At 40.6% G+C, this 24,286-nt stretch overlaps 1 protein-coding gene across 3 annotated transcripts in view; it reads right to left on the bottom strand.

Moving 5' to 3' along the window:
* Positions 1 to 3,058: 3,058 nt before the first annotated feature.
* The window catches only part of DSP (desmoplakin), a 138,447-nt gene continuing 117,219 nt past the window's right edge, over positions 3,059 to 24,286 (bottom strand). The window contains exons 20-24 of one of the 3 annotated variants that reach the window (XM_033934732.1): positions 19,326 to 19,409; positions 17,330 to 17,437; positions 17,050 to 17,148; positions 12,892 to 15,186; positions 3,059 to 6,870 (exon numbers count right to left, since the gene is read on the bottom strand). In XM_033934732.1, the coding sequence (XP_033790623.1) occupies positions 3,682 to 6,870; positions 12,892 to 15,186; positions 17,050 to 17,148; positions 17,330 to 17,437; positions 19,326 to 19,409 (5,775 nt within the window). In that variant the 3' untranslated portion in view covers positions 3,059 to 3,681. The remainder of the gene's footprint in view (positions 6,871 to 12,891; positions 15,187 to 17,049; positions 17,149 to 17,329; positions 17,438 to 19,325; positions 19,410 to 24,286) is intronic. The other 2 variants (XM_033934733.1, XM_033934734.1) reach the window with 2 other exon arrangements.

Raw genomic sequence — 24,286 nt, 5'->3', positions numbered from 1 at the left:
TGTATACCACAATAGCCTTTATGTCTGCAGGTGTCATCTTTATGTAGATACATTAGGTTTTGGACGGGTTTTGGAGGGCTCACCAAATCACCATACATATAAGCAGGTTATGATGAGCTGTGTACCTGGGATTTTTTAATGTGATGGTCACTGCAGTACACCCTAGAGTGCCCCTCTGCTTTGCTAAAATGTCTCTGTGGCTATCTGAAGCTGTAATACAGGCTGGAATGTACTGGTTCTTTCAAATGTATGGGGGGTGGGAAGGGGTCAATGACCACTGGAGGAGTATGGGGAGGCCATGCCTTAATCCCTCCAGTAGTCACCTGGTCAGTTTGGGCAACTTATTGGTCCTTATTTTTAAAATGGGTCTAGCCCCAAACGTCTATGTGCCCTGGACGTTTTGTTAAATGTTCGATTATCACTGTAAAATGTCTAATGCCCACCCAAAATATGCCCCCATGGAATTTAGATGAACAGGAAACAACCAGTCTAAAAAGATATCTAAAATAAGGGTTTTGAAAATAGCAATTTGGATGTTTTAGCAAGAAAAACATCCAAATGCTACTTTATGCCATCCTTTGGACGTTTTTCTTGTTTGAAATGAGCCCCATAGATAGATAAAGACAGAGTATTAGGGGTTAGAAATACAGGGACTGATTTAAAGAAAGTTGCACATGAAGTCAGAAGAGTGTTTGATTATTATCTTTGCTAAGGTAGGAGTGAACAAACATATCCTACTAATACTGTACACATATTAATTGAGGAAATCCTGAAAACTGGTTGGATTGCAGCCCATAAGGAACAAGGTTGCCCACCCCTGCTTTAGGTGACCCTTTTATAATTTTTTAATAGCACACATGGAACAGCAGTTTAGAAAGGATGTACAGATCAGAATTGAGTTGTCCAAGGGCATCTCAAGTTCCACTAGTATTGCAGAACAGAGTCTGTTCTAAAATACATTGTAGATTGGGCATTTATGCACCAATTATATGTGGCAGAAGCATCTATTTTAGAACCAAAAATGTCTAAAATATTTCAAAGGGCCATAAGCACATATGTGCAGGAATATATATGTTTGTCAACCATTTTAGAGAGAGCAAAAAATAAATCTTGCCTTACACCATACAGAAAACATACAAAAGGCAAGTGAGATTTCAAGTTCAATACCACAGTGACTTTCATTCCCTCCCCTACAACCCTTTTCTTATGTAACAATCCCCTCATGCATTTGTAATTCGCTGAATGTCCAGCCTTCTTTCGATGTGAACTACCTAGAAGTCGTCTGACTATGGCGGTATAGAAAAATAAAGTTATTATTACTTATTAAATATTAGCTCATATACCGTACAGTCCAAGTATATAAATGTTCTATATGAGCTAATACATTTAATAAAGTCACTGTCAACCATTTTAGAAATACGAGGGTGTTTTGAAAAGTTTGATAAATTTCCATCAATGAGTTTGATAAATTCATCAATGAGTATTTCACAGAGTTTGACAAAACCTATTTTTCCTATGATACGAAATAAATGGAAACTCGCTGGACTAAGTATATAGCCTAAGTATATAGCCCTCGATGGAGACTACGTTGTTTAACTTGCATTTTTACCAAACTTTTCCAACTACCCTTGTATACCCATGTATTTTTTTCGATCTGTCCCTTGCCAATTTTGCTTTTGGGTGGTATATAAACCATTGTGGGTTTAAAGGGAGATCCTCTCCTAATCCCTTCAGAACCGGCCTTCATTCACAAGCTCCTTATTCCACATGATTCTTCAAGAGTCCTAAGATTGTCCTCTCAACATCTCCTTCATATACCGTCCTTGAAAATCATTAGTACGCGTCGGGCCTCTTCATTTGCGATTATGGCCCCCACAGTATGGAACTCCTTACCACCTCATATTAGGGTCGAACAAAATATAGATAAATTTAAGGTAAATCTAAAATGCTACCTCTTCCAAGACGAATATGATTGCTGAATAGGTTTAGCAACTGCCTGGGTTGTTTGATCTCCCTAACCTCCCTACTGTTTTTTACCCTCTATGTCTTCTTTACTTTAAAACTGTAGTTCTCTCCACTTTCCTTTCGTTTTTTTATGTCTGTCAAGTATTGTCTAGTCGGTACTTATCTGTTCAATGTTTCCCTTTTTTTTACAATTGTAAAACGCTTAGAATTTATGATTAGCGGTTTATCAAAATTTTTAATAAACTTGAAATTCTGATTAATATGAGCACTTTTCTGAAACTTAGGGCTCCTTTTACTAAGCTGCGACAGTGGTTTTAGCGCACGCTTAGTGCGCGCTGAATTGCCTTGTGCGCTAGACCTTAATGCCAGCATTGAGCTGGCTTTAGTTCTAGCCGCGTAGCACAGGTTTAGTGCATGCTAAAATCCTGATTGTGCTAAAAACGCTATCACAGCTTAGTAAAAGGAGCCCTTAAACATCCTGGATAGCAGGTATACATTCTAATACTGATCTGTTTGGATACAGACTTGTGTTCCCCTTCTGAAGTGGGAGACACATGTTAATTTTTTAGTCCCACCCTAGTTCTACTCAAAACACACCCAAACCAAGCCCCTCTTGCCACATGCACATTTTTTTTTTTATTTTAATAATATGCATCCCAGCTTTATAACATTGGGATTTAGAAATTTATGCATAAACATCTAATGGTGGTTTATGCATGTCCAAGTCTTGAACAGTGCTTGTAAAATACCCCCCCTAAAAGACTCTGTTTACAATAGGTTTATTTCATACATGATTCTGGGGTAGTAGTAAATTCATATAGACAGATGGTAATCAATCTTTGGCATTCAATGAATCATGTTGACAAGGAACCACATTCATTCATTTTATCTCCTTTGAACTTTACAATGTAAGTATTACCTTTATTGAATACAGTGCTTTTAAACATTCTTCAAACTCCAGGTCAACTAACATCACCTTTCCTGTGAGGGTGAAAAACAAACAAAAATGCCTGGATAGCAGCTGTTTGATCTAGGAAAGACCATCATCTACCTTGCAGAAAAAAAGAACACCAAGACTCACAAATCAAAAACACTTGTTTTCCAATTTTAAAAATTTATTCCCAGCACAGCAAGTTCAATGCAGGTGTTAATGAAAGGTTACATAAAAGCATAACAACAACAAAAAAAACCCAAGAAATAAAAGCGGACATTGCCCAAGTTACTGGAAAAGAGACCACCAGATAATGACATGGTCAGAAATGACAAAAAAGTGTTTACAAAATATGCTGAAGTAACAGGTTAGTGCTTAAGTTGTTAGAATAAAACAGGTCTTTTCTGCAATATTTACTTTTAATAAAACAATCAGGTACATATAACACCATTTTCAAAAACTTTAGTTTTTTGACTAGTTTTATTTCCAGAAATGTAAAAATATGCAGTATGTAAGATGCGTAAAAAAAAAAGTTACTCTAAAATCCCTATGGTACAATTAATGACTGTGACCCTATTACTGAATTTTTAAGATTACAAAGTATTTTACATTGCTTAGCAGTTAAAGTACAGAAGTTAAAGAAAAAAGTATAACATGTAGAATTTGCTGTGGACCAGGCTTCAGTTCCAATTAAAGCCATGTACAAAAAAGAAGTATCACCACTACACTTTGGTAAAATTTTTGTAAATGTAAAGAAGTATATTTAAGTTGAGCCCTAGTAATTGTTATTGACCAATCGAGCTACTGCTATAAGACTGATATGAATAGCTATAATTGGAAGAAGATGATGCATCAAAACTTCCTCTTCGAGATCCACTCCGTGACCCAGGTCGAGAACCTGATCGGGAACCTGGTGCAGAGGAAACATTGTAAGGACTACTTATGCCTTGAGATGACATAGCGGCAGCTGGCAACATCCGCATCCCAGTGTTTTGTTCTACCATTGATCGATCCATTGCATCCTTGTATGATATCTTCAATTTAGTTTTAGGACAGGTCAGAATTTTAGGATAGCCACCTGTGTCCCGCAATTTCTGGGCAGCTCGACCATCAAGCATCCCTCTTCTAATTGCTTCTTCAGTGCGTATCCTTCCCTGAATTTCTGGGTCAATGAGGCCTCCTGTGATGTACTGGAATTCAAGGAAGCGTTGGCCAGGTTCATAAGGCAGCCAGTTTAGCTTCATTGCTTCTGCTGTTGACAGTTTCTTCTTACCCCGTACACCTTCAAAGCCTAAAAAGGCTTTCTGAGCTTGTTTTAGCCTTCCTGCCATTTCATCCTCTATGAGACCCTGTGACACAGCATCTTGAAGTGGAACCTTTTGACCTGTTGAAGGATTTATTATTCCACCTGTACAGACTTGGGCCTCCAGTAAACGCTGTGCAGTAATTGTGTCAACAATACCACGATTTAAGCCTTCTGAAATGGAGATCTTTTCAAGTGTTTCATTATCAAATATGGCTGCAATGGGGCTTAAGTCCTCCTGCAAATCGGAAAAGGACCCACTTTTGGACCATGAGCTCCTGAAGCCTGGGGATGAAGGAGGTCTGCTTGAACTTACTGATTCAAGCTTAGTGGTAGTTATTACATCATCACTTCCAGTTTTGTTGGAAATCATGTCAGCAAACTCAGTAAGGGTTAGAGATCCAGAACGGTACTGGTCAAATAATGCTTGATCAATGAGACCATCATCTATTGACTCTTGAATATCATATTGGTTTCCAGTTTTCCTGTCAACAAGAACTATTCTTGTAGTACCATCTGATATTGTAATGGTTATTTCTTCCCACTCACATTCTTGTTCAGAAAGATCCACATAAGTTTCATAATCTATGAGACGTTTGTTGTACGCTTCCTGTACTGTCATTTCTTTATTTGTGTCAGGATCTACAATGACAACTCTTCGTTTTCTTAGTGTATTTTTCTGTGATGTTGGTACTACTTTTTTTTTCTCTTTCAAGGGAAGCAGGCAGAGGCCAGTCTTCTCATCCACAATGCATCTTTCTTTTAACTGAAGGTATGTCAGATTTTCTTCAGTGTTGGGATCAAAAAAGCCTTTTGTATCATCACTTGGATCAGAGAGAATTTCATTCAGTTCTTGATTAAAATACCCACGCTTATATGCAGCTTCAACTGGTAAGCGATGACTTTTCTCAGGATCGATGATGCCACCTGTAGCAATCTGAGCTTCTAGCAGGCGGATGCCATGGCCTCTTTCAATGATCTCTTTGTTCATGGCCTGGAACAAGGAGATAATATTTCTTGTTTGAGGATCTCTGTATCCAGTGACAGCTCTTTCAGCAGATAAAAGTTTCTCTTTAAATTCAATCCCAACAAGGCCTCTCTTATGTCCTTCTTCAACTGTTACCCGTACATTATTGACAGGATCCACCAGAAACCCAGTAGCTGCTTGAGCCTCTAGAAGTTCAAGAGTAGTCCCTGGCCTAAGTAAGCCTTTTTTCATTGCATCATAGATACCCAGTTTTTCTTTGGTGGCCTCATTGTATATGCCTGCAATGCAACTGGAACCCTGAAGGAAATCTTTAATTCTTTCACCAACTTCTTCCATAGAAATCTGTCCCGATTCAAGCTCATTAACTGTTGTTGGACGCAGAATTCCAGATTCCAGTAAGTCAGATATTTGAACAGGTTGCCTGATTCCCTGAAATGACAAACTTTTCTTCATGACTGGTAACAGTAGGAAACCTGTAGCTTGATCTATCCTACATTTTTCTCTCAGCTGTGCATAACTTATGTTTTTCTTTGTCACAGGATCAAGAAAATTCTTTGAATTATCTCTAGGGTCATTTAGAGTTCTATACAAGTCTCTATCAATCAGTCCACGAGACAACGCTACTTCTTTTGGTAAGAATACACTGTTTACAGGGTCAACAATGCCTCCTGCTGCCATCTGGGCTTCGAGGAGACGGATTCCAGTCGCTTTGTCAATTAGATTTTTCTTGATCGCTTCAGACAGACCTACTATCTTTCCTGAATATGGATCCTTAAAACCAGTCACTGCTTTTTCTGCTGTATAGATATTTTCTCGATCTTGATAATCAAGGAGATCTCTGGCAATAGCATTATCCACTGTCAGTTTCTCATTTTTGTGCAAATCAATCACACCTCCTGTAGCTGCCTGGGCTTCTAAAAGCATCAAAGTGCCTTCTGGTGATATCAGATTCTTCCGCTTAGCTTCTATCAAAGCATATTTCTCCTTGGGTGTAACAGAGACTCCAGCAATTGCCCCTGCTCCTTTAAGATAGGGTTCAATTTCAGCAGAAACTTCTTCTAGTGATATTTTCCCCTTCAACAATTTATCAAGTGTTGTTTTGTCTATTATTTGACATTCGAATAGCTGATGCGCTGTTATCTTTTTGCGCAGTCCGTCAAACATAAATTTTGAGGGGTCAATTGTCATGTCCTCATCAGTCTGTGTTTGGATACTGGAAGCAACAGGACGTTTCTTAAGCAATTCCATTTCTCTTTGCAAAGTTACACGCTGTGATTCCATCTCAGACTGGTTTGCTCGATTACATTCTTCCATTCGGCGCTTGTACCTTTCTTCAATCATTCTAATTTCTGCTTGTAGCCTTTCAATTTCACTTTTCAGTGACATTCTCTCTCTCTCATTCTTTTCTTTATCTTGTTCTGTCCTGCGGACATCTTCTTCTTTCCGAGCACACTGATTCTTCCACTGATTTAAGTCATTTCGAATCTGTTGTTTTTCATCTTCGAGTCGTTGCTTCTGACGAGACTCAGCATCCAGTGCTGCTTTGGCACGGCTCAGCTCTTCTTCTAGTCTCTGTAGCCTTGCTTTATCTTTTTCCAAGGCACTTATTTTCATTGCAAGGCCCTCTCTTTCTTGCTTTATTTCTGCACACTGGCTTTTAGATTCCTGAATCTTATTAGATGCCTAAATTAAAGAAAAAAAAATTAAAACAAGAATTATTGTGCCAGCCACAAGTATATTCATCATATTCATCCTTTAACATCATTTTATCATATATTTGTGATGAATTACTTGTTTTAATTGTTGACTGTTGATCCCTTGCCTCAGGGTATTCACTGGAACTTTCCACTGCCAACAAACTTTGTAAGACAATCACACCTAATCATATCTCTTCAAAATGTGTCTTGGGGTGGGGGTGGGCTAGGGCATCTGGACAATGCCAAAACTATATAATTAATGTTAACAAAAGGCCACATACATTAAGACTGCACATTAAAGGATAAAAAACCACAAGAATAAAATCCAAGGAATTAACATGAAGAAAAGAACAAAATATTCAAAGACTACAAACAAGATTTCAAAACTACAGGGAAATATATTTAAATAATGAGAATAAATAAAATCTATTACCAAAAAGGAAAACATATATATACATGTATGCACATATACATACACAAATAAATTAATAGCAAACATACAGTATATTAATATTCATGCATAATTTTGTTTCCAGAAACCATCCTGTGTGCAGAATACTATTAGTAAGTAGCATAGGGGGCAAGTCTACAAAGTTGGCGCTAACATTTCTGCACTGTATTTCCATATAAATGTTTAGAATTTTGACATATAAGGGTCTTGTGCTGTTTTATAAAACGGTGCCTACATGCAGTAGTGCATATTTGGAAGGTAGGCACACACATGAATGGCATTTAAGCTACAATTTATGTACATATTTCAACAATTTAGATATTTAAGTTACAAAGAAGTATTTCTAAATACCTCTATAGCTGGCATAAATGCTCACACCTAAATTATAGGTGCATATTTTTTCCCAGGACAAGCAGGCAGCCTATTCTCACATGTGGGTAATATCATCCACGGAACCCCAGATGCGGACAGCCTCGCAAGCAGACTTGCTTGTAGAAACCTTAGAAGTTTTGCAACTGCTGCACCGTGCATGCGCAAGTGCCTTCCCACCCAGTGTAGGGTACGTCTCCTCAGTTCTCAGTTTTCTGCGGAGCCAAGAAGTCCTTCTTTGACGCTCTGCGGTGAACTTAGTTCGACTTTGTGCCTTCTCTCACCACAGCTCGTGTTTATTTCTTTATTATCGTGTCGCTGTGTTATTTCTTTCATGTTAAAAAAAAAAAAAGGGTCAATTCTTCGTTTTTTTTTCGTCGAGTAACAGTGGGGCCTGCCGCATGCCCTCAGCCTGAGGGCTTCAATTTCGCTGCAGCTATTTTTCCTTCTATGTCCCGGCCAGTCACGGGCTTCAAGAAGTGTAGCCAGTGTCAGCGTACGATCTCCCTCACTGACCCAAATCGGTGGTGCCTTCAGTGTTTGGGGCCTGACTATTGCCTGGAGTCATGCGTTCACTGTGCTACCCTTCAACCTTGAGCCCTTAAATGCCGTTGAGTTCAAGTGGGGAAGATTTTTGGAATGGTCTCGACCTCGACTCTGACTTGGTCAAGCTTTCCACCTCGACCTCGACTCTCAGCAAGCCTTCCTCGTTTGAAAAGTCCTCGTCATCGATGACATCAGCTGAGTCTACTCCTGGGCTTCCCTCAGGTCAGACACCTCAGCAGATGCTTCCAGTAGTAGTTCTTAAGCTGCCCAAGAAGCATCCCTCCAAGGCGAAGTAAACGTCTTCCTCTTCATCCTCAGCAAGTGTTCCAGTTAAAGACTCGGATACACAATTGTAGGCTACCATCCAGACCGTTTTAGAGCGGGAGTTTGGTAAATTACTTGCCAAACATTTTCCTGTCTCGACTCTGCCTCCTGCAGTCTAGCCTGGGCACTCAGCAGTCTCACAAGGAGTCAAGTCCTTGCCTGTGCCTCGAGCTGAATCTACACACGCTATCCAAGGAGTCGAGTCTTTGCGAGTGCTTCGAGATACCTCGATCCAAACAACTGAGTCTTCTATTGTGTCTCGACTTCGATCTATAGCTTCCAGCCCTTTATCCTCACATAAGGCATTGCCCTTTTCGCAGCACAGAGCGAAGTCTCGACCTCGAGCATGACCTGCTTCCAGACATCACTCTCATCGCCGGTCAAGGTATTCATCGAGGCACAGATCCTCTTCAAGAGAAGAGCCTCGCTCATCCATACTAGCTCTTTGATGCCTCCAACGCCTCAATTGAGGACACCATTAGCTGAACCTGCTGGTTCTGCTTCTCCCAGTGACTCGTCCATGCCTGCTTATTTGCTTGGATATCAATACTCCAGAGAGGCTTCGCCTTCGTTTTCTCCTCAAGGTGCCTCGAGGTCATTGAGTCCCTCTCAAGGCCATCCTCTTGCGGATAAATTATCCTTTTCCTCCTTCCTCCGTCAGATGGTTGAGGACCTGGATGAGTTTGCCTTGACCTCCTGCGGAGTCTCTCAAACTCTCTCTCAACAGGCTTCTTTCTCAGACTTTCAAGTGGAACCTGGAAACTCCCTATTCTATTCCTGCTGTTCCAGGCAAGCTGGAATAGAGGTATAGAACTGTACATTGTAAGGGCTTCAAGAACACTCAACTTTCTCATCAGTCCCTTCTTGTGGAATCTTCCTTGAAAAGTAATAATCCTTCCAGGGTCTATGCTACCGTTCCTCCTGGAAGAGAAGGCAGGACCATGGATAAGTTTGGCCATCGCCTATATCAAAATTCTATGATGGCATCCAGAGTTTTGAATTATAATTTCATCTTTACTACCTATTTCAAATATTTTATTGATGTATTGCCTGGCTTTACTAAAGATCTTTCTCAGCACAGACTTTTGGAGTTCCAGCAAGTCATTGCTACACTGGCCCAACTTAGATTACACCTTCTCCAATCATCTTATGATGCCTTTGAGCTTTCCTTGAGGGTTACTGCTTTCTCAGTAGTGATGCGCAGGCTTGCCTGGCTTCGCACTATTGACATGGACCCCACTTAGACATGGACCCCACTATTGACATGGACCCAAACATTCAGGATCGTCTGGCCAACATCCCATATGAAGGCAAAGACCTCTTTGATGAATCCATTGAGTCGGCTACTAAGAAGTTGTCTGAGCATGAGAAATCTTTTGCTTCCATAGTCAGACCGAAGCCTAAGCCAGCTCCTTCCAAGCCTTGTTGACTTCTTTCATCCTATCAGAGGCATTATCCTTAGAGCAGCTCCTTATACTCGAGTACCTCCTAAGAAACAACAGCAGCAGTAGAAGCAACAGAAACCTCAGCCTTATGCTGTACCCAAGATTTATCAGCATTTTGACTGTCTCAAACAGAGCATAACCTCCATCGTTCTGCCTCTGTTCTCTCCCCTTTCCATTGGAGGTCGTCTCCATCATTTTTACCATCAATGGGAGACCATTACAGCAGACCTCTGGGTGCTGTCAATCATCAGGAAAGGATACTCTCTTCATTTCACTCAGATTCCACCAGAGCTTCCTCCAAGAGAGTATCCTTCCAATCCATCCCAGACTGCCCTTCTTCTTCAGGAAGCTCAAGCTCTGCTTCATCTCCGTGCCATCGAGGAAGTTCCTTTGGAACAGCAAAGCAGGGGGTTTTACTCCTGTAACTTCCTGGATCCGAAGAAGACGGGCGATTTTCGGCCTAATTTGGATCTCAGGACCCTCAACAAATTTTTAGTCAAAGAAAAATTTTGAATGTTATCCCCGGCATCCTTAAATCCCCTTCTAGATCAGAATGATTGGTTATGTTCTCTAGATCTCAAGGAGGCTTACACTCACACTCACATACCCATTTATCCAGCCTCACGTTAGTACCTCAGATTTTGGGTGGGGAATCTGCATTTCCAGTACAGAGTGCTACCCTTTGGCCTTGCATCATCTCCAAGAGTGTTCACCAAGTTGTAGTTGCAGTAGCTCTGAGGAACCATGGCCTTCAGGTGTTCCCATACCTGGACGACTGGCTCAAAGATTCAACATCTCAAGGGGTTATTGTAGTGACCCAATGGACTACCTGATTCCTACAAAGTTTGGTGTTCGAAATCAATTTTCCCAAATCTCAGCTTCAACCCTCTCAGAACCTACAGTTCATCGGAGCTGTTCTGGACACTGTTCAACTCAGAGCATTCCTTCCTCAACAACATCTGGATGCTGTTCTTCAGCTATGCAACAAAGTGTCTTCCCTCAATTCAATTTCGGCAAGGCACATGATGGTTCTTTTGGGTCACATGGCCTCTAAGGTTTACGTGACGCCTTTTGCCAGACTTTACCTTAGGCCAGGCAGTATTACAAAATTTATTCTCCTGAACTGCCAAACACTCCCACCATCCCATTCTGGTTAGCTTGGAGGTCACCCACATGTGAGAATAGGCTGTCTGCTTGTCCTGGGATAAAGCACAGTTACTTACCATAACAAGTGTTATCCAGGGACAGCAGGCAGCTATTCTCACAACACACCCACCTCCCTTGGTTGGCTTCTCTGCTAGCTATCTGAACTGAGGAGATGCATCCTATGCTGGGCGGGAAAGCACTCGCGCATGCTACGGTTTTTATAAGCAAGTCTGCTTGCGAGGCTGTCCGCATCCGGGGCTCCGTTGATGACGTCACCCACATGTGAGAATAGCTGCCTGCTGTCCCTGGATAACACTTGTTACGGTAAGTAACTGTGCTTTACCAGTTATGCTAGTATTATATAAATGAAATTAGGCCCTTAAAATTTTATATTTGAATATAAACTCATTTTTTGCCCCCCAAAAGTTACATCTTGGTTTATATTCTAGTCTTCCCCCTGCCTTGTGGTGTATGGCATTATTTCCTACCCTTCCCCTCTCCCCCGTGTTGTCCAGCAGTCTTCCTCCATTCCTATGGTATCCAGCATTCCTCCATCACCCCTCCCTGAACCAAAAGAGCTCCCCCTTCCTTCCTCCCTCCTTCCTTCCTCCTGACTAGTACTTCCCTCCCCCCCCCCCTCTGAGCCTACTGCACCATTTGGGTGGTCTAGTGACAAGTTGGGGCAGAAACAATTCCTATTCATTCTTGCCCATGCCATCTCTAAAGTCAAAATGACTGCTGTGACTTTCAGCAGCAGTTTTGTGAGATTGCCATTAGAGGTCTCATCAGCCATTTTGACTGTAGAGACAGCTGCCTCAACTCACCATCAGACTACTAGGGTGGTACAGTAGGCCAGGGATTGGAGGGGGGGCACTTCTGTTCAGGGGAGGGAGGGAGGGAGAAGTGAGAGCTCTTTTGGTTTGGGGTGGGGACAGTGACGGAGGAGTGAGTGGGAGGAAAGCTGGAACATAAACCCTCAGTTTATATTCAAAACAATATTTTCCCCCTTTTTTAAGGAAAATGTAATCTTGGTTTATATTTGAGTACATAAGGTACTTTTCTTTATAGAATGCACCACATAGGTACCTAAATATAAGTACACTATTATAGAATAGCCCTCCACATATTGTGATGAAAAAAATTTGCCTAATTTGTCTTTTTTCTTCCCAAGTCCTTCTGCACTGAAAGAAATACGGTAGTGTAGCAGAAAAGACTGACAGGAAGAAGACCGAACACCCCTTAATTCTCTTTATTCCTCTCTTAAATATTGTCTATTAGAGATATGTAGTACTTTTTGGTAGCTCTGCACACATATTGTAGTGGAGATTTAGGGAATGGTTTCTTTATTCTGACCCCCATAACCAAATCTAAGTAAAACTAATTATTATAAAGTTATCAATCCAATGTAGTTTAAACATATCCTATCAAAGAGAGTACATGATTGCACAAAGATTTTTATTCTCACACTAAATAGAGCACATCTAGACTAATCTAAAGAAAATGAACAGAAGGAAGGACAAATTAAATTTTTGATGCTTTTTTCTCAAGCAATTAAGAGTAACAACTTCAGGAAATATACAAGCTTAAATCAAAAGAAAAAGGAAAGGTAAATATCTGATATTGGATTTCAAAGGCAAAAATGTATGTAAATTTAAGAAGAAGGCCATTTAAATTTATGTGGGTCATTTTATAAACATTTAAGTTACGAAGAAGTATTTCTAAATACCTCTATGGCCTGCCTTTGGAATTTCTCAATTTCCTTTCTCAAATTTTCCCTTTCTTTCTGTAACTCATTAATCAGCCCCTGCAGTTCAAGGGTGCGCTTGCTGCTTATCTGCAGTTGATTCTTTAGCTCAGTAATAGTGGCATTTTTTTCACCATCCATCTCATCTTTGCATTTCTTTACATCGTCATATTCCAGTTTCACATTTCGGAGCTCTTCTTCCAACCTCAGGTGTTCTTTTGTAAGGTTCTCTGTGAGGGACTGTAGCCTTTCTATTTCTATTTTACTTTCATTCAGACTTTTATTTCTTTCCTCAATTGTCTTTTGTAAGTGTTCGTTTCTTATGTGACCTTGCTTTACATTTTCTTGCTCATGGCTACTTAAACGGCGCAAGGTTTCCACCTCTGTTTTCAGTGCATTTAGCTCATCAACAGTTCTCTGTTGTTCCCTAAGAGTGCTGTCTATCGCATCTCTCTGATGTTTAAGATCATCTTCACTTCTTTTCTTTACAATAGTCAGTTGTTCTATCTGCTGAGTCAGACTTGTGATTTTAGTTCCTTGTTCTAAGCAAGATTTTCTCATGCTCTTTAATTCGTCTTCCAGCTTTACCCTTTTCATGGATTCTTCCGATATTATAATTTTCTGTGAGCTAAATCTTTCTTCTACTTCCTGTTTCTGAAGTTGTAGCTCTTTGAAGCTGTTTTGAAGTTTGACAATTTCTTGTGCTTTCCTTTCTTTGTCTTGTGATAATCTTTCATACTCTGTTTTCAGTTTTGTCAGTTCTTGCTCTTGGACTTTTAAATTTTTGATTGTGTCTGTTGCATTATCATTTGACTTCTGCAGCTCAAACTGAGACCGCTTTAACTTGACATGTTCACTCTCCAGGGATTTCCGTTGGTCGATTTCTGTGTCTATCAATTTTTTTAATCTCTCAATCTCTTTGTTCCGATCCTGAATGGTCTTTGCTGCATCATCTAGAGATCTTTTGTGTCTCATGTCATCTTCAGCATGAAGCTGGGTGAGCTGCCTCATTTCAATCTCTAGCTGTTGTTTCTTTTGAGATAACTCACTGCCAGTTGTTTTTTGCTGGTGAACACACTCTTCTGTTTTTCTAAGGTTGTCAGTTGCCTGTGCAAGACTGTTTTTCAGTCTATTTATTTCGTCCATCAAGTCTCTTTTTTCTCTCATCACCTTGTCCACTTGTGCTCTGAAGCTACTTGTATCTTCTTCTTTTTGCACTGTAATCTGCTGGATGGTGGTCTTGGTGATGTTGATTTCAGACTCATACTTGTTCTTTAAATTAATAATCTCCTCGTCATAACTGTTTCTTACCTTAGCCAGTTCATTTTCATATTGCCTCTGTCGTGCAGCCTCCTCCTGTAATTTAATTTTTAGCTGTTCAATTTCTTTGTTTCTGTCCTGAATGGTCTTGGCGGCATCGTCAAGTGATTTCTTATATTGGCTCGTTTCCTCTGAGCGGAGAGAGCTCAGCTGCCGGAGTTCCAGTTCCAGCTGTTGCTTCCTCTGAGAGAGCTCAGAGCCAGATGCCTTTTGCTGAAGAATGTTTTCTTCCGCCCTTCTATGATGCTCTTTACTTTGCAATATGATATCATTCAGTCTCTTGATTTCTTCCTTTAGTCCCCCATTTTCTTTCATAAGCCTATCAAGGTGTGCTTTGAGGTTGGCAGCAGCGTCTTCCTTTTCAACCGATATCTGCTGGATTGTAGTCTTTGTCATATGAATTTCGCTTTCATACTTGCTTCTTAACTCACCCATCTCATCACTACACGTCTTCCTTACCTTAGACAGCTCATTTTCATACTCCCGACTCCGAGCGCCCTCTTCCTGAAGTCGAACCCTCAACCTCTCTATCTCGTACTCCTTCTCCTTGATCATCTTCTCAGATTCTAATTTTTGCCTACTGATGCCGTCTATTTCATCCTGTCTTTTTTTATGGAGTTGGTCAAATTCATTTTTCTGCTGCTGACATCTGTCCTCAACTGACTTCCTCCTCCTTTTCTCCTCATCAATTTCATAAGTCAGCCTTGTTATCCTTTCATTAAGCTCCTTTAACTGGTTATAGCTTTTGTCCAGGTTTTGCTTAGCAGCGTTGCCTTCCGACTCAGCTTTCCTCTTCATTTCTTCTATGTGCAAAAGTTTTGATTTGTACTCTGAGCATTCACTCTGATACTTTTGTAGATTTTGATCCAAGTATTTGTTCTTATTGGAATTATCAGAATTGGCATCTCTGGCACGCCTGAGCTCTTCTTCCAGCAGCTCAATTTTAGTGTTTTTCATCTGTGGAAAAGAACATTAACAGTTTAAGGGAACTGCCATAAGTAATTTATACTGTCTCAGTCATTTTTACTCAAAAGGTTTTAAAATTTCAGATTCATAAGAAGTTTTTTTAATTCCTAATGCATGTAGGATCATAATGAAACTTTTCTGTGGACTTGGGTGTTAAGTCATGTTTTCAAATTTAAAGGACATCATTCACATTTATTAAACATATATGGGTCAATATTCATCTGATAGTGATCGGGATGTTTTAAACATTGCCTACCACTGACAAAATTAGATCCAGATATTCAGTGCTGGCCCTTCTTTGGTTACTTTTGCTGAATATCCCAATGTAACTCAGCAGCTCGGATTTATATTAGCAATAGTGATATTCAGAATTCTACCTGAATAAATAACCGGATGAACTTAGGACAACCTTTTTGCTAACCAAGTAAATCTTGGCTTTACCCACACTCCATTCCTGGATTGCCCTGGCACTAACCAGATAATGTCCAGAGACCCGGCACACTACCTGGCCAAATACCACTGAATATCAAGTTTGGTCCAATCAGCACTACATAAGCAGGTACAAGCCTCTCCTAACCAATTAAGTAGCACTGAATATCAGGCTCATAGCTTTCAGCCATTAATACAGAGAAGTAGCTGAGGGGAGGTATGATTGAGGTCTACAAAATCCTGAGTGGTGGAGAACGGATTAAAGTAAATTGATTTTTTACTCCATCAAAAATTACAAAGACTAAAGGATACTCATTGAAGTTACAGTTTGAATATATTGTCACACTTATAAGTTTGAAAATGAATAAAGATTTAAAACAATAGAAGTTACAGGGAAATACTTTTAAAACCAATAGGAGTAAATATTTTTTTACTCAGAGAATTGTTAGGCTATTCTTAAGTTCTTATGACTTTTGGAGAGAGATTTTAACATCAGCTGGTCATCAACTTCTACAAATTAATCTCCCCTATACATTATCACACGATACATTAACTTTCTCTACCATCCTCTTGAAACCAGTTTTAAGTCACTTTGAAATAGATTTCCCCACCTCATTTGATGTACATAAGTATATAAGCTGTTATTATTATTATTACTGTGTAAATTTGCTAAATCAGAAAGCAAGAATAATAATTTCAGATGAAGATGCATCAAGGCTTTTCCCATTCTGGGGGCTGGCCTGGTTGCTCAGTGGGCCTGCAGTAGCCGCCTTTCAGAGGAGCTGGATGTGAGCTAGGGCTCAACTGCCCTGGCTGGTCATATTGGAGGTGCTGAAGAGAATATGTTCACAACTCTTGAGGGGAAAGAGTTTTTGTCATTGCTTAGTGAGGTTACCTAAATGAAGGCTGATTTAAAATTTACTTCAAAGAGTTTGAGCTCTGGGGCCCTTAATCAAGGATTCTTACTGCAATTGATAGGAAGTACAATAATAAGAAAAAACCTAGGTAAACACATCATTGCCCAAAGAAGACAGGTTTGGAATGAACTCCCTTTAACTTTGAGATGTCCTAGTCCTTTCCAATTCTTTCGCAAATCTTTAAAAACTTTTTTATTTGCTAAACATTTTGAAAATTAATTTCCTTGCAATTTTAGTATATTTTTCTTAATTATTGTTAACCAAGTCGAGCTTCCTCTGGTTGATGACCCGGTATATAAAGCTAAGTTTTAGTTTAGTTTCAATTACGCTGGAGGTCCAAAATAGGAAGAAATAAAACCGTTATCATGCAAAAAAACAAACAAACAAAAAAAAGTCATTCTGTTTCTGGAGCACCTAATTTTATGTAGTTATATCACTGGGCAAATTATAAGCCTCTACTTGAGCCCATCAAATGCTGCTCTACACACATGTAATTTTTTGGCCATACCTTTAATTCTTCCATGTTCTTTGCCATCTCATTTAAGAATTTGTAATAATCAGTGCCTCTTGTAAGAAGTTCTATGTAACGAGCTTGAATTTCTGCAGACTTAAGAGGAAAGATAATCATTGCACCACAGTCCCAACATCTTTCTTTTTACTACATTTTGCTGGTGAAGGTACGAGTGTGCAATGTATTCATTGACACAGGCAACAAGAAACTACTACACTGCATTGTATATAAGGGAAATCAATCTCTGCAAACATCGACAAGAAAACAAGCCATGTACCTCTTGTAAAATTACGCCTGAAGGTGACTGAACCATTGTCCTCTTTATTGGGATATTAAGCAGTGTTTCTAGTCCAGAGCTGTATGATGCCAACTGGAGTTCATAATCCTGTAATGCAACAGAAAGCAAAATATTAAAATCAATGGAGGAAATTATAATAGTGATATGTGTTACTATTTCTGGTACTGTGTTGCTATTGTGAAATTTGGCTGAAGAACCAGAAGGTGTAAATGTGTGCATGTATATATACTTTGTGTATATATATATATATGTGTGTATATACTTTGTGTATATAAATGTGTGTGTATACATATACTTTGTGACCACCCAAACTATGTTCCTGATATATATAGGGCTTGATTCTATATACAGCGCCAAAAAAATTCTATGAGTGTCTGAGCAATGTCGGAGCATTTAGCACTCCGGGCCACGGCAGAAACATCCACCATGGCTTAGTAAAAGGAGAGGGTGAGGGGTAAGTTAGGCACCTAACTTTAGGCACCTATTTAAATAGGAACCTATCTTTAGGTGCCACTTACAGAATTTCCCCCTAAGGGCTCACACTTTGCTATTGGTTAGCGTGCAATGATGTAGCTGCGCTAACCAATTAGGGCAGAACACACCTACTTCTACCTTCCAGCCGCGCTCCTGGCGCTAAAAACTAAATTCTGTTTTTTAGCTTATGGGAAGCAAATGCGTTATAACCTGTGGTAAACCACATCAGTACTTACTGTAGCCTAGTAAAAGGATCTCTTAGAAAAAAATGAAATGGCCAGCAACAAAGGTAGAAATAAATTATTTAATCTTCAATTTCGTGATTGGACTATGCCTTTTTGGGGGAATTAGATTTGCTATTTTTATATTTTGCACAGAAAAGGAGGAACTGCACTGCATGTGGAATGTACTTTCAAGGGGCTCAGCTTAATTTTTGACTACAAATTTCTATTTTTATTTTGTGGTAATTTATTCTGCATTTGAAGAGGGTATGTTTGGATTCAGCACGTGTGACCAATCATATTCTAGAGCCCACTGCAATGTTTAGGGTGCTGCCTTTTTCTGGTCATCTCTTCATTGTGTGAGTTCTAGTCCCGAGTGACTTTTGAATGGTTAGTTTTATTTCATAATATGCCTGGTACTGCAAAGGTTTTATGTAGCTCTGCTCTGTACCCATTGTTGATCAAGGGAAACTTCTGTGGAAGCAGAATATAAATTTACACTTAAGATCATTAGAATCCTAGGCTACACAGAGGGAGGGGAAGTGTGATAGAGTGAGTATAGTAAACACAGTATCCCTCAAGTGCACTCCCTCAAGGGACAACATTAAGAGAAAGCTAGCTAGACTGCTGAGTCAGGAGGAAAGGGTCCCGCTAGAAGGAATGAAAAATTCAAAGCCAGAAGCAGGTGGGGAGGCCCAGAGAGGAAGAGAAAGCTTCCAAGGTGACTCCAGGACCCGGAAACTGCAAATAAGAAAGCTGAGGTGGGAAAACAATTTTTTTTCTGGATAGAATTGGGTAAAATATAATTGTTGAGGCTTGAAAGGAGCCAGGCTTATGTCAGTTTGATGTCAACTTGAAGCTGACTCTCCTATGCAGTAGTTCCTCTTTTGTTTAGATAAAGCTGCACTGGAAGCTATCTATGCAACTACTCAGGTATATGCCTGAAAAGACACAAGAAGCTTGTACACACAATTGCTTAAAATATCCTTAAAGAGTTTTATTTACCCTTATATTGTGATTTCCTGTATAGTATTTATGAATCCGTGCCCTAAGCCCTACACATGACACCACAGGGAAGCAAATGGCTAGGGTGTCAGATACCCTTGAGCCAGACTTGTCTTACCAAGGGGGTTTAATCAGGGTTTTCTCATTATAACCAAAAATCAGAAGCCCTAATTATGCATGAGAGTTGTAGCAAAGCAACTCTTGCCAGTCAACTGTAACTATTAATTACCCTAGGATTATTTTCTTTAAAAAATTTGAAAAGGGGCCAAACGTACCTTAATTGAAGATGCCAACTGGTCTGCAGTCTTTTGCACCTCTTCCACTTTGTCTCGTTTACCTTTTATTTCAGCATTCAAATTCTGTTTGAAAAAAACAAACAAAAAAGGATCCAAAATTTCATACATGGCATTAAAATTGGTTTAGTTGTAGCTTCAGCTGAGCAGTAAGGCTCTGCAAACCCTGGAAACTGCAGCTCACAACCTCTTTTTCCATTTCTCATCTAGTTAAGGTTTGAATCTGATGGCATCCTTCTAATAGGAAGGTTGTTAGCAAGGATAATAGAGGCATAAAGTCAAGTTTTTAACATACAATGATTTATCCTAGGACAAGCAGACAGCACATTCTCACATGTGGGTGATGTCATCCACGGAACTCGATATGGATAGTGAAAAGTGAACTGTCACTTTAAGATATGTGATGCTTCGAGACTGCCCGCACCACGTATGTGCGAGTGCCTTCCCGCCCAACGCTGGTTCACGGTTCCTTAGTTCTTCATTTTCCATGGAGGAAGAAGTTCTATATTTTTGGACTCTGTCCAAAACTGCCTTCCCGTCAGCTATATTTTTTTCTTTCAGCTTTTCTTGTTTTTCTTTGAATGTAGTATTTTTCGTTAACTTAAAAAAAAAAACAAACAAAAAAAACTTTACAGCTGATTCCTCAGTTGGGCCTTTGGGTCCTTTCTTATTTTGGACTTCAGGTTTTTTTCACTTTAACATTGACCCCCCCATCTTTTACGAAACCGCGCTAGCGGTTTCTATCACGGGAAGCTGCGCTGAATGGCCCGCGCTACTCCCAACGCTCACAGGAACTCAATGAGCATCGGGAGTAGCGTGGGCCGTTCAGCGCAGCTCTCTGCGCTTAAAACCACTAGTGCGGTTTCGTAGAAGAGGGGATGAGTCTTTCGACTTTGCTTCTGCAAATTTCCAGTCCTTGTCAAAGCCTGCAAGTGATTTTAAGAAGTGCTGTCAGTGCCAGTGCCCAGTTTTTATCACTGACCTGCACAGTGCTTAGGGCCTAAGCATCAAGTGGATACTTGTGTTCACTGTTCTACCCTTCAAAAGTGCTCATTAAAGGCTCAGCAAATCATCCAGCAGCAGAAGCTTTTTCATTCAGCGATGGAGCGAACTCAGCGACATCTTTAAGCTCCATTCTATGCCAGTGCAGACATAGACTCCCTCGGTATTGACCCAGCCAGAGCATAGCATTTTGAGGCCAAACGCTACCAGCTCACCCGATCTACATTGAGGCAGCATCACTCTGCATCAAAACATTGAGAGGTATCGATGCTCTTTCTTCTAAATCTAAATGAACATCTCACGGTAACATAGAAACATAGAAGATGACGGCAGAAAAGGGCTACAGCCCATCAAGTCTGCCCACTCTGCTTACCCACCCCCTTTCTATGCCCTAATGACCCAATTTCCTTATCTTGACCCTCATAGGGATCCCACATGGGTATCCCATTTATTCTTAAAGTCTGGCACGCTCTCTGCCTCGATCACCTGCACTGGAAGCTTGTTCCAATGATCAACCACTCTCTCTGCGAAGAAATACTTTCTGGTGTCGCCATGAAATTTTCTGCCCCTGAGTTTGAGCGGGTGCCCTCTTGTGGCCGAGGGTCCCTTGAGAAAGAAAATATCATCTTCCACTTCGACACGTCCCGTGAGGTACTTAAATGTTTCGATCATGTCTCACCTCTCCCTACATTCCTCAAGAGTGTAGAGCTGCAATTTGTTCAGTCTCTCTTCGTACGAGAGACCCTTGAGCCCAGAGATCATCCTGGTGGCCGTCCGTTGAACCGATTCAATTCTGCGCACATCTTTACTGTAATGTGGCCTCCAGAATTGCACACAGTACTCCAGATGAGGTCTCACCATGGCCCTGTACAACGGCATTATGACTTCAGGCTTTCGGCTGATGAAACTTCTATTGATACAACCCAATATCTGCCTTGCCTTAGATGAAGCCTTCTCCACTTGATTGGCAGTTTTCATGTCTGCACTGATGATTACTCCTAAATCTCGTTCTGCTGAAGTCCTAGTTAAAGTTTCTCCGTTCAAGAAGTACGTCCTGCATGGATTTCCGCTTCCGAGGTGCATGACCTTACATTTCTTAGCATTGAAGCCTAGCTGCCAGGTTGAGGATCAACTTTCCAATGTAAGCAGGTCCTGCGCCATATAATTCTGTAAACTGCATTCACTTACTATATTCCATAGTTTGGCGTCATCGGCGAATAGTGTTATTTTACCTTGAAGCCCTTGAGTCAGATCCCCTATGAATATGTTGAAAAGGAGTGGACCCAGGACCGAGCCCTGCGGCACTCCACTGGTCACCTCCGATGTTTGAGAGGGTACCATTAACCACCACCCTCTGAAGTCTGCCTCTCAGCCAATCATTGACCCATGCAGTTAGTGTCTCTCCTAACCCCATCGATTCCATCTTGCTTAGCAGCCTGCAGTGTGGGACACTGTCAAAAGCTTTACTGAAGTCCAGGTACACGACGTCCAAAGACTCTCCCAAGTCCAACTTTCTTGTTACCCAGTCAAAGAAGCTGATGAGTATTGGATTGGCAGGACCTACCCTTGGTGAATCCATGCTGACTGGGATCCCGAAGATTCCCTTCATTCAAGATCGTGTCCAATTTGCTTTTAATTAGTGTTTCCATGAGTTTGCACACTATTGATGTGAGACTCACCGGTCTATAATTGGCATTAACTGATTCTTTCTCCTCTCGACGCAGATCAAGATTCACGCACACCAGACGTCACACTTCATCGTCTTCGGATCGGCACCAGTGTCGTAAAAGAAGTCATTTATGACGCTCTCATCATACTCCCTCATCTAAGGGGCAGCATTCTTCTCCATCATACTGACACCGATAATGAGTCTACTTTATCTGCCCCAGAATCCTATGGAATTCCCTCAGACCCATCTCCTCCACCTCCTAGGTGCAGATCTCTTCCAGAGGGACTTTCTTTCACCAAATTCATCAGAACAATGGTAAAGGCCTTACCAATTAAACTGAAGTCTGACCTTGAGCCCAGAGCAAAGCTCTTAGAGCTTTAGATTTTGATGAGCTTCCTAAAGAACTTAAGTTACCTCTACAAAGCCTTTTTTTAAGAACTTGGAGATACCTCTTTCCACTACTAAAGAAAGCACATTGGCTCCCCATTTCTCACCGCATCACCTATAAAATTATCTTACTATCTTTCAAAATAAAGCTCTTTCATTTGCCATTATTCCTTGACAAACTTCTCATTCTCTACAGCTCTTCACGCACTCTAAGATCAACTGATCAAAAACTTCTATTTATCCCCACTATCAAAGACTTCTACAATACACGTAGAGTAAATTTCGCAGTAACTGCCCCTACCCTCTGGAATTCCCTGCCACAGCAACTCCGCGATGAATCACGACTCGACAAATTTAAAACAGGTTTAAAAACGTTTTTATTTCGCGATGCCTTCTCATTCATTTAGAGCCATCTTCTCTAATTACCAAAAATAATCGCTTTCTTTAAAGCGCCCCCTTCCATTATGTTTTATCCTTACCCTACTATCTCCAATTTCTTCTCAAATATGTAACTTCACCCTCCCTTCCCTTTTATCCTCACCATCTAGTTCGTCTTGTGATGTTATATGTACATACACAATGCCTCTTTTTTTTAGTTTTGTATAATTTCTCTTTCTTTTAAACATATTGTTAACCAGCCAGATATTAACTTGATGGTTGGTATATCAAAATTAATAAAACTTGAAACTTGATACTATAGCTCCAAGAAAAATTAGCTCTCTCTATAGGATTCAGTCTTGTCCTGGATTTGATAAACCGCAGTTATCAGTCTTTGCTAGTTGAATCCACACTCAAAAAAATCTTCTAGTTCCAGAGTTTATGCGACTGCTCCTCAAGGTTGTGAGGGTCGTGCTATGGACAAGTTTGGTCGTTGTCTCTACCAGAACTCCATGTTAATTAATAGAGTTCTTAACTATAATTTCTACATTACATTTTATCTCAAGCAATTCCTTTAAAAAGTTGGTGATTTTCAGTAGTACATCCCATCTGACCACCTGCAGGAGTATCGGGAGACAGTCACAATTTTGTTTCAAACACAAAAGTTCATGGCTCAATCTACATTTTGTTGCATTTGATGTCTTGTCCACAGCATCAGCAATTTCCACTGCCATGAGACGCCTGGCAAGGCTTAGAGTCTCTGATATGGACATTAACGTTCAAGACAGCTTGACAAACATCCCTTGTCTAGGGGAAGAACTATTTGGAGAAAAGGTTGAGGATGCCACTCAAAGACACATGTGGCATTAACAAAATTGGACTGCTCTCACTGGCTCTAAATCTAAGCCTCAGTCAACCTACTTCATTTTCTTACAAGAGGTGTTAACCAAACACTACAGCCTCTTCCAAGCTTCTTCCAGAAAGCCTTCTACTCAGCAATGCTATCAACAAATGTGGACACGCTTCATATCGTCGTGTAACCTCCAGCCTATTGGAAATCACAAGAACAAGGGGGCACTCAGAGAAATTGAAAGGGGACAGGTTTAGAACCAATGCCAGGAAATTCTTTTTCACTCAGAGGGTGATGGACACTTGGAATGCGCATTCGGAGGTTGTGATAGGACAGAGTACCCTACTGGGCTTCAAGGAAGGACTGGATAAATTCCTGAAGGACAAGGGAATTGAGGGATACAGTTAGAGGTAGAGATAGGTTATGAAAGGGCTTAGATAGAAGGATACGGGGATTTAAGGGTTTAGACAAAATCACCTTACAGGTCATGGACCTGATGGGCCGCCGCGGGAGCGGACTGCTGGGCGTGATGGACCTCTGGTCTGACCCAGTGGAGGCAACTTCTTATGTTCTATTCTTTCAGTGTTGGACTATCTTCTCCATTTATCCAACTCTGGACTTAAGACTACTCAGTCAGAGTTCACCTCAGTGCTATTA

This window comes from Geotrypetes seraphini, chromosome 2 (genome assembly GCF_902459505.1).
Source record: "Geotrypetes seraphini chromosome 2, aGeoSer1.1, whole genome shotgun sequence".
Taxonomy (NCBI): Eukaryota; Metazoa; Chordata; class Amphibia; order Gymnophiona; family Dermophiidae; genus Geotrypetes; species Geotrypetes seraphini.
The sequence above is the reverse complement of the archived record's forward strand: the minus strand, read 5'-3'. Positions and strand labels throughout refer to the sequence as shown.